This window comes from Antechinus flavipes, chromosome 5 (genome assembly GCF_016432865.1).
Source record: "Antechinus flavipes isolate AdamAnt ecotype Samford, QLD, Australia chromosome 5, AdamAnt_v2, whole genome shotgun sequence".
In the NCBI taxonomy this organism is placed as follows: Eukaryota; Metazoa; Chordata; class Mammalia; order Dasyuromorphia; family Dasyuridae; genus Antechinus; species Antechinus flavipes.
Window position 1 is genome coordinate 220,042,291 of NC_067402.1, and position 11,173 is coordinate 220,053,463.

Consider the following 11,173-nt stretch of genomic DNA (forward strand, 5'->3'; position numbering starts at 1 on the left):
TATGATGCTTACTGATGGTTTTAAGTATATGCTCCTGACTATTTTAAGAAAAAGTCCATTTATTCCTATGCTCTCAAGTGTTTTTATTAGGAATGGATGCTGGATTTTATCAAATGCTTTTTCTGCATCTATTGAGATGATCATATGGTTTTTGTTTGTTTGGTTATTGATATAGTCAATTATGCTAATAGTTTTCCTAATATTGAACCAGCCCTGCATTCTTGGTATAAATCCTACTTGGTCATAGTGTATTATCCTGGGGATGATTTTCTGTAATCTTTTTGCTAATATTTTATTTAAGATTTTAGTATCAATATTCATTAGGGAGATTGGTCTATAATTTTCTTTCTCTGTTTTCAGCCTACCTGGTTTAGGTATCAGTACCATGTCTGTGTTGTAAAAGGAGTTTGGTAGGACTCCTTCAATTCCTATTTTTTCAAATAGTTTATTTAGCATTGGAGTTAATTGTTCTTTAAATGTTTGATAGAATTCACATGTAAATCCATCTGGTCCTGGGGTTTTTTTCTTAGGGAGTTAATTGATAGTTTGTTCTATTTCTTTTTCTGAGATGGGACTGTTTAGGAGATTTACTTCTTCTTCTGTTAGTTTGGGCAAGCTATATTTTTGGAGGTATTCTTCTATTTCATTTAAGTTGTCGAATTTATTGGCATAAAGTTGGGCAAATTAACTCCTAATTATTGCTCTAATTTCCTCTTCGTTAGTGGCGAGTTCTCCCTTTTCATTTTTAAGACAAACAATTTGATTTTCCTCTTTCCTTTTTTAAATCAGATTTACTAAGGGTTTGTGTATTTTGTTGGTTTTTTCATAGAACCAACTCTTAGTTTTATTAATTAATTCAATAGTATTTTTACTTTCAATTTTATTGATCTCTCCTTTTATTTTTAGAATTTCAAGTTTAGTATTTGACTGGGGATTTTTAATTTGTTCCTTTTCTAGCATTTTTAGTTGCAAGCCCAATTCATTGACCTTCTCTTTCTCTATTTTATACAAATAGGCCTCTAGAGATATGAAATTTCCCCTTATTACCGCTTTGGCTGCATCCCATACATTTTGGTATGATGTCTCATTATTATCGTTTTCTTGGGTGAAGTTATTAATTATGTCTATGATTTGCTGTTTCACCCAATCATTCTTTAGTATGAGATTATTTAGTTTCCAATTATTTTTTGGTCTACTTTCCCCTGGCTTTTTGTTGAATGTAATTTTCATTGCGTTATGGTCTGAAAAGGCTGCATTTACTATTTCTGCCTTACTGCATTTGAGTTTGAGGTTTTTATGTCCTAATATATGGTCAATTTTTGCTTAGCTTCCATGAACTGCTGAAAAGAAAGTGTACTCCTTTCTGTCTCCATTACATTTTCTCCAGAGATCTATCATATCTAACTTTTCTAGTATTCTATTTACCTCTTTGACTTCTTTCTTATTTATTTTGTGGTTTGATTTATCTAATTCTGAGAGTGCAAGGTTGAGATCTCCCACTATTATAGTTTTGCTGTCTATTTCTTCTTGCAGCTCTCTTAATTTCTCTTTTAAGAATTTAGATGCTACACCACTTGGTGCATATATGTTTAATATAGATAGTGCTTCATTATCCATGCTACCCTTTAGCAAGATATAGTGCCCTTCCTTATCTCTTTTAATTAGATCAATTTTTGCTTTAGTTTGATCTGAGATCAGGATGGCTACCCCTGCTTTTTTGACTTCACCTGAAGCATAGTAGATTTTGCTCCAACCTTTTACCTTTAACCTGCATGTATCTCCCCGCTTCAGGTGTGTTTCCTGTAAACAACATATTGTAAGATTCTGGCTTTTAATCCATTCTGCTAACCGCTTCCTCTTTATGGGGGAGTTTACCCCATTCACATTTTTGGTTAAAATGACCAATTCTGTATTACTTGCCATCTTGTTAACCCCGGTTTATGCTTTTCTCCCTTCTTTCCCCTTCCCCCCCTTCTCAGTATTAAGCTTGTGAACACCACTTGCTTCTCACAGCCCTCCCTTTTTAGTATCCCTCCCTCCACCTTAGAGTTCCTCCCCCTATTTTACCCCTTTCCCTCCCAGTTTCCGTATTCCCTTCCACTTAGCTTATTCCTTCCCTTTTCACTTCACTTTTTCCTTCTCACTTTTCAATGAGGTGGGAGAAGTTTCACCATAGATTGAATATGTCTAAAATTTTTATCTTAAAGACAATTCTGAAGGCAGTAAGATACCCACTATATTCATCCCCCTCCATTCTTTCTCTCAGATATAATAGGTTTCCTTTGCCTCTTCATGAGATGTAGTACCCCCACTTTACCCTTTTTCTGGTACAATGTCCTTTCCACATCTAGTTTCTAAAACAAGGCATACATGTATTCTTTATACATCTTTATAGCTGAAATATAATTCCCAAGATTAATCTTTACCTTTTTAGATTTCTCTTGAGTTCTATATTTGTAGATCAAACTTTTTGTTAAGTTCTGGCTTTTTCATCAAAAATAGGTGAAATTCATTTGTTGAATGTCCATCTTCTTCCCTGGAAAAAGATGCTCATTCTAGCTGGGTAAGTTATTTTTGGTTGCATACCAAGTTCCTTAGCCTTTTGGAATATCATATTCCAGGCCCTTCGATCCTTTAGTGTGGATGCTGCTAGATCCTGGGTGATCCTTATTGTGGCTTCTTGATACTTGAATTGGGTTTTTCTAGCCGCTTGCAGTATTTTTTCCTTCGTCTGAGCGTTCTGGCATTTGGCCACTATATTTCTTGGTGTTTTGATTTTAGGATCCCTTTCAGCAGGTGATTGATGAATTCTTTCAATGTCTATTTTACCCTCTGTTTCTATGACTTCTGGGCAGTTCTCTTTGATAATTTCCTGGAAAATAGTGTCCAGGCTCTTTTTTTCATCATGCTTTTCTGGGAGTCCAATGATTCTCAGATTGTTTCTCCTGAATCTGTTTTCCAGGTCTGTTGTCTTCCCCAGAAGGTATTTCACATTCTTTTCCATGGTTTGATTTTTTTGGATTTGCTTGACTGATTCTTCTGGTCTCCTCGAGTCATTCAATTCGATTTGTTCAATTCTGATTTTCAATGAAGTATTTTCTTCACTCACTTTTTAGAAATCTTTTTCTAATTGTCCAATTGAGTTCTTTTGTTCTATGGAATTTTTCCCCATTTTTCCCATTTTGTTTTTTAGAGAGTTGTTTTCTGTTTCCAGTTCACTAATCCTATTTTTCAAGGATTTTATTTCTTTATCCAGTCTCTCTTTAAATGAGTGGGATGACTTCTCCAGGCTCTTTTGCCAAGCCTCCCTCTCCTTTTCCCGTTTTACTTCTAGCTCTCTTGTGAGAGCTTTTTTAATTTCCTTTTAATTTCCTTTTTTAATTTCCTTTTTTAAATTAAAAATTTAATTTTTTAATTTAATTTAATCTGTGCTGAGGAACAGATGATCTCCTCCTTTGGGGTTTCACCTGGAGATAGTCTGTTTTTAGTTTCCTCAGGATTTAGAGTCTGCTCTCTATCTGTATAGAAGCTGTCAAGGGTTAAAGTCCTCTTCAATTTTTTGCTCATTTTGTCAAAGAATCAAAGACAAACTAGCAAAGAAACAAAAGAAAAACCCTTAAATGGAGTCTGCTTTTTTGGGGGGAGGGGCTGGGTGGTGTTACTGAGCTTCCTCTACAGATTGCGGGGGCAGCAGCGAGGCACTAGCCAGACTGTGCTGCGCCTGTGCTCTGAGATCCCAGAGCGTGCTGAGTCACTGTGTGTGTGTGGCGGGGCCAGGTCCCGGGAGACTCCAGCTGTTTGGGGTTGTATTCTTCACCTCCGGTGTTTTCAGCTTCTCTGCTGGGTTGCTGACTTGCTGCCAGGGCAAAGTATCCAATCCTGTAGCAAAGCTCTCCCCGCAGAAACGGCTGCAATCACTCTCCACCTGCTCTCCAGTCTGCTCCCGTGCTCTCACTGCCACTGCCCTTAGCCTGCACCTGATCTAAAACCGTCCCCACCCTCGAGCAAAAACAGATCTTTCCTGGCGACTCTCAAGAATGGCTTCTCTTTGTAACTATTTGTGGGTTTTTTTCAGTCAAGCATTAATTCAGAGGCTTGTAATGAGATGTAGGCAGTAAGTCTTGAAAATACTTCATTTAGCAGAAAAGGAGTTGAATGACTTTTACTTTGTCACATAGCTACAAGTACTACATAAATGTTAGCTATTATTTTGTTAATTATTATTATTATAACCATTATTCATTATTATCCTGACTCCATGTTCAGTGCTCTAGAATGGCCAAGGAAAGAAAGACTGAAGGAAGGGCTTTGTGTGAATACAGATAAAATAGAAAAATTTGACAGAAGACCATATAAGGGTGTTGGAATCCTAGTGTTAACTCAACTTGAAACAAGGTGATAACTCAAGGGAGATATTAGAATCCTAGTGTTAACTCAATGTAATTGATACAATGCTTGTATTCACACCTTTACTCATTGGAGTTCACAAGTATGGCAGTTTCACAAAGTAAACTTTGTAACTTTGTGAATTCACACCTCCCTTGAAGCTCTTAGGGCCAAAGAGCACTCTGGGAGAAAACCCATAATCTCTCTATCTCATATATCACAGTTCCTCTCTCTCATATATAAGAAACAGACAGAGGCTCTCAGGGAGAGATTCCTTCCATTTTCCACTTGGCTAGCTGGTAGCAGGAGAGAGTTCAGCTGAATTACATTGGAGAGTGCACTCTGGGCCAGACACAGAGCACTTTGGGAGAGCCAGAAGCCCTCTCTTGAAAGCAAGAAAGATTCATTACAACTTTTACCTTGGTGCTGGCTGGAGGCAGAGGCAGAAGCAAAGGACAAAGCTGCAAGAGCTCTTTGTAGGCAAGACAGATTCAACTTGGTGCTGGCTTGAGGCTGAAGGAAGCAGAGGCAGAAGCAAAGGACAAAGCTGAAGGAGCTCTCAGAACCAACCAGAAAGATAGGCCTTTAAGTATTTAGCTGTCCGGGCCCAAGGAAAGAGACAAGACTTGGAAGGAGAAATAAACATTTGCATTTTTACCAGCTGGCTGCATTTGAGGTAATTATTGATCTGAACTGATACTTAGGCTGCCTTCAGAAAACCTCCCCTGAGAAACCTGCTTTCTCCCAGAGAGAACCATCATCTTATATTATATTAAAGAAGAAAAACACCACATAAGGGAGTGCAAAAAATATTAATTCCCAAGAGATATTGAAATGCTACCAGAGAGATTTGCTAGAAGGATAGAAATTATTTATCTTTCTTTTCTCACCACTTTCCATCACTATCCTCATTTTGTGCCAACATTCTTCTTTTTCATGTGCAGATCCATCAGAATTCAAAAATAAGGAATGAGAAATCACACAGGAATAACTTTATTCATCCTGCGAGGACTGACAGATGACCCACAACTACAGGTTTTGCTTTTTATATTTCTGTTTCTCAATTATACATTGAGTATAATTGGGAACCTGACTATCATCACCCTCACCTTGGTGGATCCTCACCTGAAAACTCCTATGTATTTTTTCCTTAGAAACTTTTCCTTCTTAGAAGTCTCATTCACAACTTCCTGTATTCCCAGCTACCTCTACAGCATATCAACTGGGGACAACACAGTTTCTTATCATGCTTGTGCCATGCAACTATTTTTTGTGCTCTTTTTTGGAGCAGCGGAGTTCTTCCTTTTAGCTACCATGTCCTATAACCGTTATGTGGCCATCTGTAAACCTTTACATTATACTACTATCATGAATAACAAAGTCTGTAATCGGCTCCTATTGAGTTCTTGGCTGTCCGGACTAATGATTATTCTCCCTCCATTAAGCTTGGGTCTCCAGTTGGATTTCTGTGACTCGAATATTATTGACCATTTTACCTGTGATGCATTTCCTGTGCTAGAGATTTCATGCACAGATACAAAGTTCATAGAGAAGATAGCTTTGATTGATGCGATATTAACACTCATCATCACCTTATTGTTTGTGATTTGGTCTTATGCCTCCATTGTGAGAACCATTCTGAAATTTCCCTCTGCCCAGCAAAGGCAAAAGGCCTTTTCCACTTGTTCATCCCACATGATTGTTGTCTCTATCTCTTATGGAAGCTGCATCTTCATGTATGTCAAATCTTCTGCAAATGAAATGGTAGCTTTGAACAAGGTGGTATCAGTTCTCATGACATCTGTTGCCCCTGTGATGAACCCTTTTATTTATACTTTGAGGAATAAACAGGTCAAACAAGCCTTTAAGGAATTAGTTTAAAAGATTGCAATTTTCATAAAGCACTAAAAAACTGACGATTATCAAATGTTAAAAGAAAGTCAGTCTTTTATTCTATAATCCATTGTAATTTTTCTTGCTTATTATCCTTTGCTATAATCAGCAAAGTTTAATTTTATGCTAACTCATTTTGCCATGCAGCTAGTAGCTTCCTTGTCCCCTGCTGATAACCATCTCACTGTCTCCCATTTTGTTGGAATTTATATTGCTTTCTGTATCTCATTCACTTTTCCTCTAGTCTCTGCTACTCCTCTAACTTACTGACTCAAGCTCATCCACACTCTCAGACAGATTGATATGATAGATGAAGAGCTGGACTTAGAATTAGGAAGTTCCAGATTAAAATTCTTCTTCAGAAATTGACTATCTCTGGGACCTTGACAAGTCACAGAATTATAGATTTAGATGAGTAAGAGACCTTTGGGGATATTTAGTCTTTCTCTTTCATTTGATGGGCAAGTGACTTGTCCAAAGTTATCCAAGGTAATAAAAGACAGAGATGGCATTTCAATCAAGGCCTCTGACTCCAAAGCCAATTTTCTTTTTCACTGTTGTAAACTATCTTTCCCTGGAATCATAATCAAACCAACTCTGCCACTGCAGAAGGAAAAATTCTGTCCACTTATAGTTTTGGAGTTACACTCTTCATCCCATATACTTTCTACAAAAAAACAAACAAACAAAAAAACATTTCTCTGTGGCTACCATCCCTCTATATGTGTTATTTCTTTGCTGTTAGAATATAAGCTCTTTGAGAGTAGAATCTATCCTGGTTTTTTGTTTTTTCTATTAGTAGTTCAATTCTCACCATTTTTCCCATTTTGTTTTTTAGAGAGTTGTTTTCTGTTTCCAGTTCACTAATCCTATTTTTCAAGGATTTTATTTCTTTATCCAGTCTCTCTTTAAATGAGTGGAATGACTTCTCCAGGCTCTTTTGCCAAGCCCTCTCCTTTTCCGTTTTACTTCTAGCTCTCTTGTGAGAGCTTTTTTAATTTCCTTTTAATTTCCTTTTTTAATTTCCTTTTTTAAATTAAAATTTTAATTTTTTAATTTAATTTAATCTGTGCTGAGGAACAGATGATCTCCTCCTTTGGGGTTTCACCTGGAGATAGTCTGTTTTTAGTTTCCTCAGGGTTTAGAGTCTGCTCTCTATCTGTATAGAAGCTGTCAAGGGTTAAAGTCCTCTTCAATTTTTTTGCTCATTTTGTCAAAGAATCAAAGACAAACTAGCAAAGAAACAAAAGAAAAACCCTTAAATGGAGTCTGCTTTTTTGGGGGGAGGGGCTGGGTGGTGTTACTGAGCTTCCTCTACAGATTGCGGGGGCAGCAGCGAGGCACTAGCCAGACTGTGCTGCGCCTGTGCTCTGAGATCCCAGAGCGTGCTGAGTCACTGTGTGTGTGTGGCGGGGCCAGGTCCCGGGAGACTCCAGCTGTTTGGGGTTGTATTCTTCACCTCCGGTGTTTTCAGCTTCTCTGCTGGGTTGCTGACTTGCTGCCAGGGCAAAGTATCCAATCCTGTAGCAAAGCTCTCCCCGCAGAAACGGCTGCAATCACTCTCCACCTGCTCTCCAGTCTGCTCCCGTGCTCTCACTGCCACTGCCCTTAGCCTGCACCTGATCTAAAACCGTCCCCACCCTCGAGCAAAAACAGATCTTTCCTGGCGACTCTCAAGAATGGCTTCTCTTTGTAACTATTTGTGGGTTTTTTTCAGTCAAGCATTAATTCAGAGGCTTGTAATGAGATGTAGGCAGTAAGTCTTGAAAATACTTCATTTAGCAGAAAAGGAGTTGAATGACTTTTACTTTGTCACATAGCTACAAGTACTACATAAATGTTAGCTATTATTTTGTTAATTATTATTATTATAACCATTATTCATTATTATCCTGACTCCATGTTCAGTGCTCTAGAATGGCCAAGGAAAGAAAGACTGAAGGAAGGGCTTTGTGTGAATACAGATAAAATAGAAAAATTTGACAGAAGACCATATAAGGGTGTTGGAATCCTAGTGTTAACTCAACTTGAAACAAGGTGATAACTCAAGGGAGATATTAGAATCCTAGTGTTAACTCAATGTAATTGATACAATGCTTGTATTCACACCTTTACTCATTGGAGTTCACAAGTATGGCAGTTTCACAAAGTAAACTTTGTAACTTTGTGAATTCACACCTCCCTTGAAGCTCTTAGGGCCAAAGAGCACTCTGGGAGAAAACCCATAATCTCTCTATCTCATATATCACAGTTCCTCTCTCTCATATATAAGAAACAGACAGAGGCTCTCAGGGAGAGATTCCTTCCATTTTCCACTTGGCTAGCTGGTAGCAGGAGAGAGTTCAGCTGAATTACATTGGAGAGTGCACTCTGGGCCAGACACAGAGCACTTTGGGAGAGCCAGAAGCCCTCTCTTGAAAGCAAGAAAGATTCATTACAACTTTTACCTTGGTGCTGGCTGGAGGCAGAGGCAGAAGCAAAGGACAAAGCTGCAAGAGCTCTTTGTAGGCAAGACAGATTCAACTTGGTGCTGGCTTGAGGCTGAAGGAAGCAGAGGCAGAAGCAAAGGACAAAGCTGAAGGAGCTCTCAGAACCAACCAGAAAGATAGGCCTTTAAGTATTTAGCTGTCCGGGCCCAAGGAAAGAGACAAGACTTGGAAGGAGAAATAAACATTTGCATTTTTACCAGCTGGCTGCATTTGAGGTAATTATTGATCTGAACTGATACTTAGGCTGCCTTCAGAAAACCTCCCCTGAGAAACCTGCTTTCTCCCAGAGAGAACCATCATCTTATATTATATTAAAGAAGAAAAACACCACATAAGGGAGTGCAAAAAATATTAATTCCCAAGAGATATTGAAATGCTACCAGAGAGATTTGCTAGAAGGATAGAAATTATTTATCTTTCTTTTCTCACCACTTTCCATCACTATCCTCATTTTGTGCCAACATTCTTCTTTTTCATGTGCAGATCCATCAGAATTCAAAAATAAGGAATGAGAAATCACACAACTTTATTCATCCTGCGAGGACTGACAGATGACCCACAACTACAGGTTTTGCTTTTTATATTTCTGTTTCTCAATTATACATTGAGTATAATTGGGAACCTGACTATCATCACCCTCACCTTGGTGGATCCTCACCTGAAAACTCCTATGTATTTTTTCCTTAGAAACTTTTCCTTCTTAGAAGTCTCATTCACAACTTCCTGTATTCCCAGCTACCTCTACAGCATATCAACTGGGGACAACACAGTTTCTTATCATGCTTGTGCCATGCAACTATTTTTTGTGCTCTTTTTTGGAGCAGCGGAGTTCTTCCTTTTAGCTACCATGTCCTATGACCGTTATGTGGCCATCTGTAAACCTTTACATTATACTACTATCATGAATAACAAAGTCTGTAATCGGCTCCTATTGAGTTCTTGGCTGTCCGGACTAATGATTATTCTCCCTCCATTAAGCTTGGGTCTCCAGTTGGATTTCTGTGACTCGAATATTATTGACCATTTTACCTGTGATGCATTTCCTGTGCTAGAGATTTCATGCACAGATACAAAGTTCATAGAGAAGATAGCTTTGATTGATGCGATATTAACACTCATCATCACCTTATTGTTTGTGATTTGGTCTTATGCCTCCATTGTCAGAACCATTCTGAAATTTCCCTCTGCCCAGCAAAGGCAAGAAGGCATTTTCTTTTCCTTCAATTTGTCTTGTGGCTGGTCTGACACCAAAGATGTTTCTGCAGTAACTGTGAAAGGAGCTAACATCCCACCACTGGTATGCTCATGAAAGTGGTGGTTTCTTTGTATTAGTTGTCTTTCATGATTTTGTAAGGCCTATATACAAGAAATTAAAAAGAGGAGGCAACCTTATCCCAGACAGTGGATGCCTGTTTTGCCTCAAAAAATGTGATAGCATGTGGCTTGTGAACTAGTGGAGGGAAGAGCATTCTTACACCAATGCTCTCAAGCTGGAGTATTACAAGACCAGCAAGACAAAGGCTTGAAGAGTAGTAATTGCCTTTTTAGGATGTCCAGAGTACTGCTCAGTAACCAACAAAATCTTTGTGACAAATATGAAGAATATTTTTGTATTTTCTATTTTTGTATATTCTAAGTTGGGGAGTTTCTCAGAATGTGGGTCTAGCCAGGTCCCTAAAAACATTTCAAAGCAAATACAAGTTAATTATCTATTGTTTTGGATTAGCCATTGCTCTGCTCACCCACATTAGCTTGGATGATTGAAAAGTCATTTTATTTTTGTTTTTGAAAAGTAAAATCAACAGGTCACCTATTTTATTAGAACTTGGAATATAACATAAGTCTTCATAGCATTTGAGCAATCATGCTTTTTATACAAAAAATGATGTAGTAAATTACAGCATCAAGGAAAAGAAGGTGTAGCACCAAAGCTATAAACATCACCTTGATCATAATAAGGGAGGAACACACAGGCATTGGACCTAAGAGTCATCTTCTAGTCTTGATTATGTATCTCAGGGATGTGATAGGAAGGAAATTTCCTGTTGCTAAGATATGTGGTTTAGGCCTTCATCCTTTGCTTTCTTCAGCAAGAAGAGAGTGATTATCATACATGTAGGATAGCCTATGCTAAAACATGGAGAGGGTAATTAATTGAGTGTCATCTGTGAGAAACAGCAATAAGAATTGTTTGCCTGGAACATAGAAAAGAAGAATGTTGTATAATAATGAATAGATAAGATGGAACCAGGATCAGAAGGATTTTAAAGATCAGAAGACTTCGTATTTAGCCCTAAAAAACAGTAACAAACAATTGGACTATATTAAATAGAAGATTAATATGGTCTTAATTGCTTTAGAAAACTTACTTTGTTAACTGGATGGAAGATGTAATGGAAAAGGGA

At 38.0% G+C, this 11,173-nt stretch overlaps 2 protein-coding genes across 2 annotated transcripts; both read left to right on the forward strand.

The window, feature by feature from the left end:
- Positions 1-5,355: 5,355 nt before the first annotated feature.
- LOC127564101 (olfactory receptor 6C2-like) lies at positions 5,356-6,267 on the forward strand. The gene has a single exon (XM_052000413.1). It carries the CDS (start codon positions 5,356-5,358, stop codon positions 6,265-6,267), a length of 912 nt encoding a protein of 303 aa, XP_051856373.1.
- A 3,009-nt stretch (positions 6,268-9,276) lies between these two features.
- Positions 9,277-10,077, forward strand: LOC127538697 (olfactory receptor 6C2-like). The gene has a single exon (XM_051962451.1). It carries the CDS (start codon positions 9,277-9,279, stop codon positions 10,075-10,077), a length of 801 nt encoding a protein of 266 aa, XP_051818411.1.
- Positions 10,078-11,173: the final 1,096 nt, after the last annotated feature.

What these genes read in the sequence shown, in the direction of transcription:
- LOC127564101 (XM_052000413.1), top strand. Translation starts at nt 5,356, where the DNA reads ATGAGAAATCACACAGGAATAACTTTATTCATCCTGCGAGGACTGACA.
- LOC127538697 (XM_051962451.1), top strand. Translation starts at nt 9,277, where the DNA reads ATGAGAAATCACACAACTTTATTCATCCTGCGAGGACTGACAGATGAC.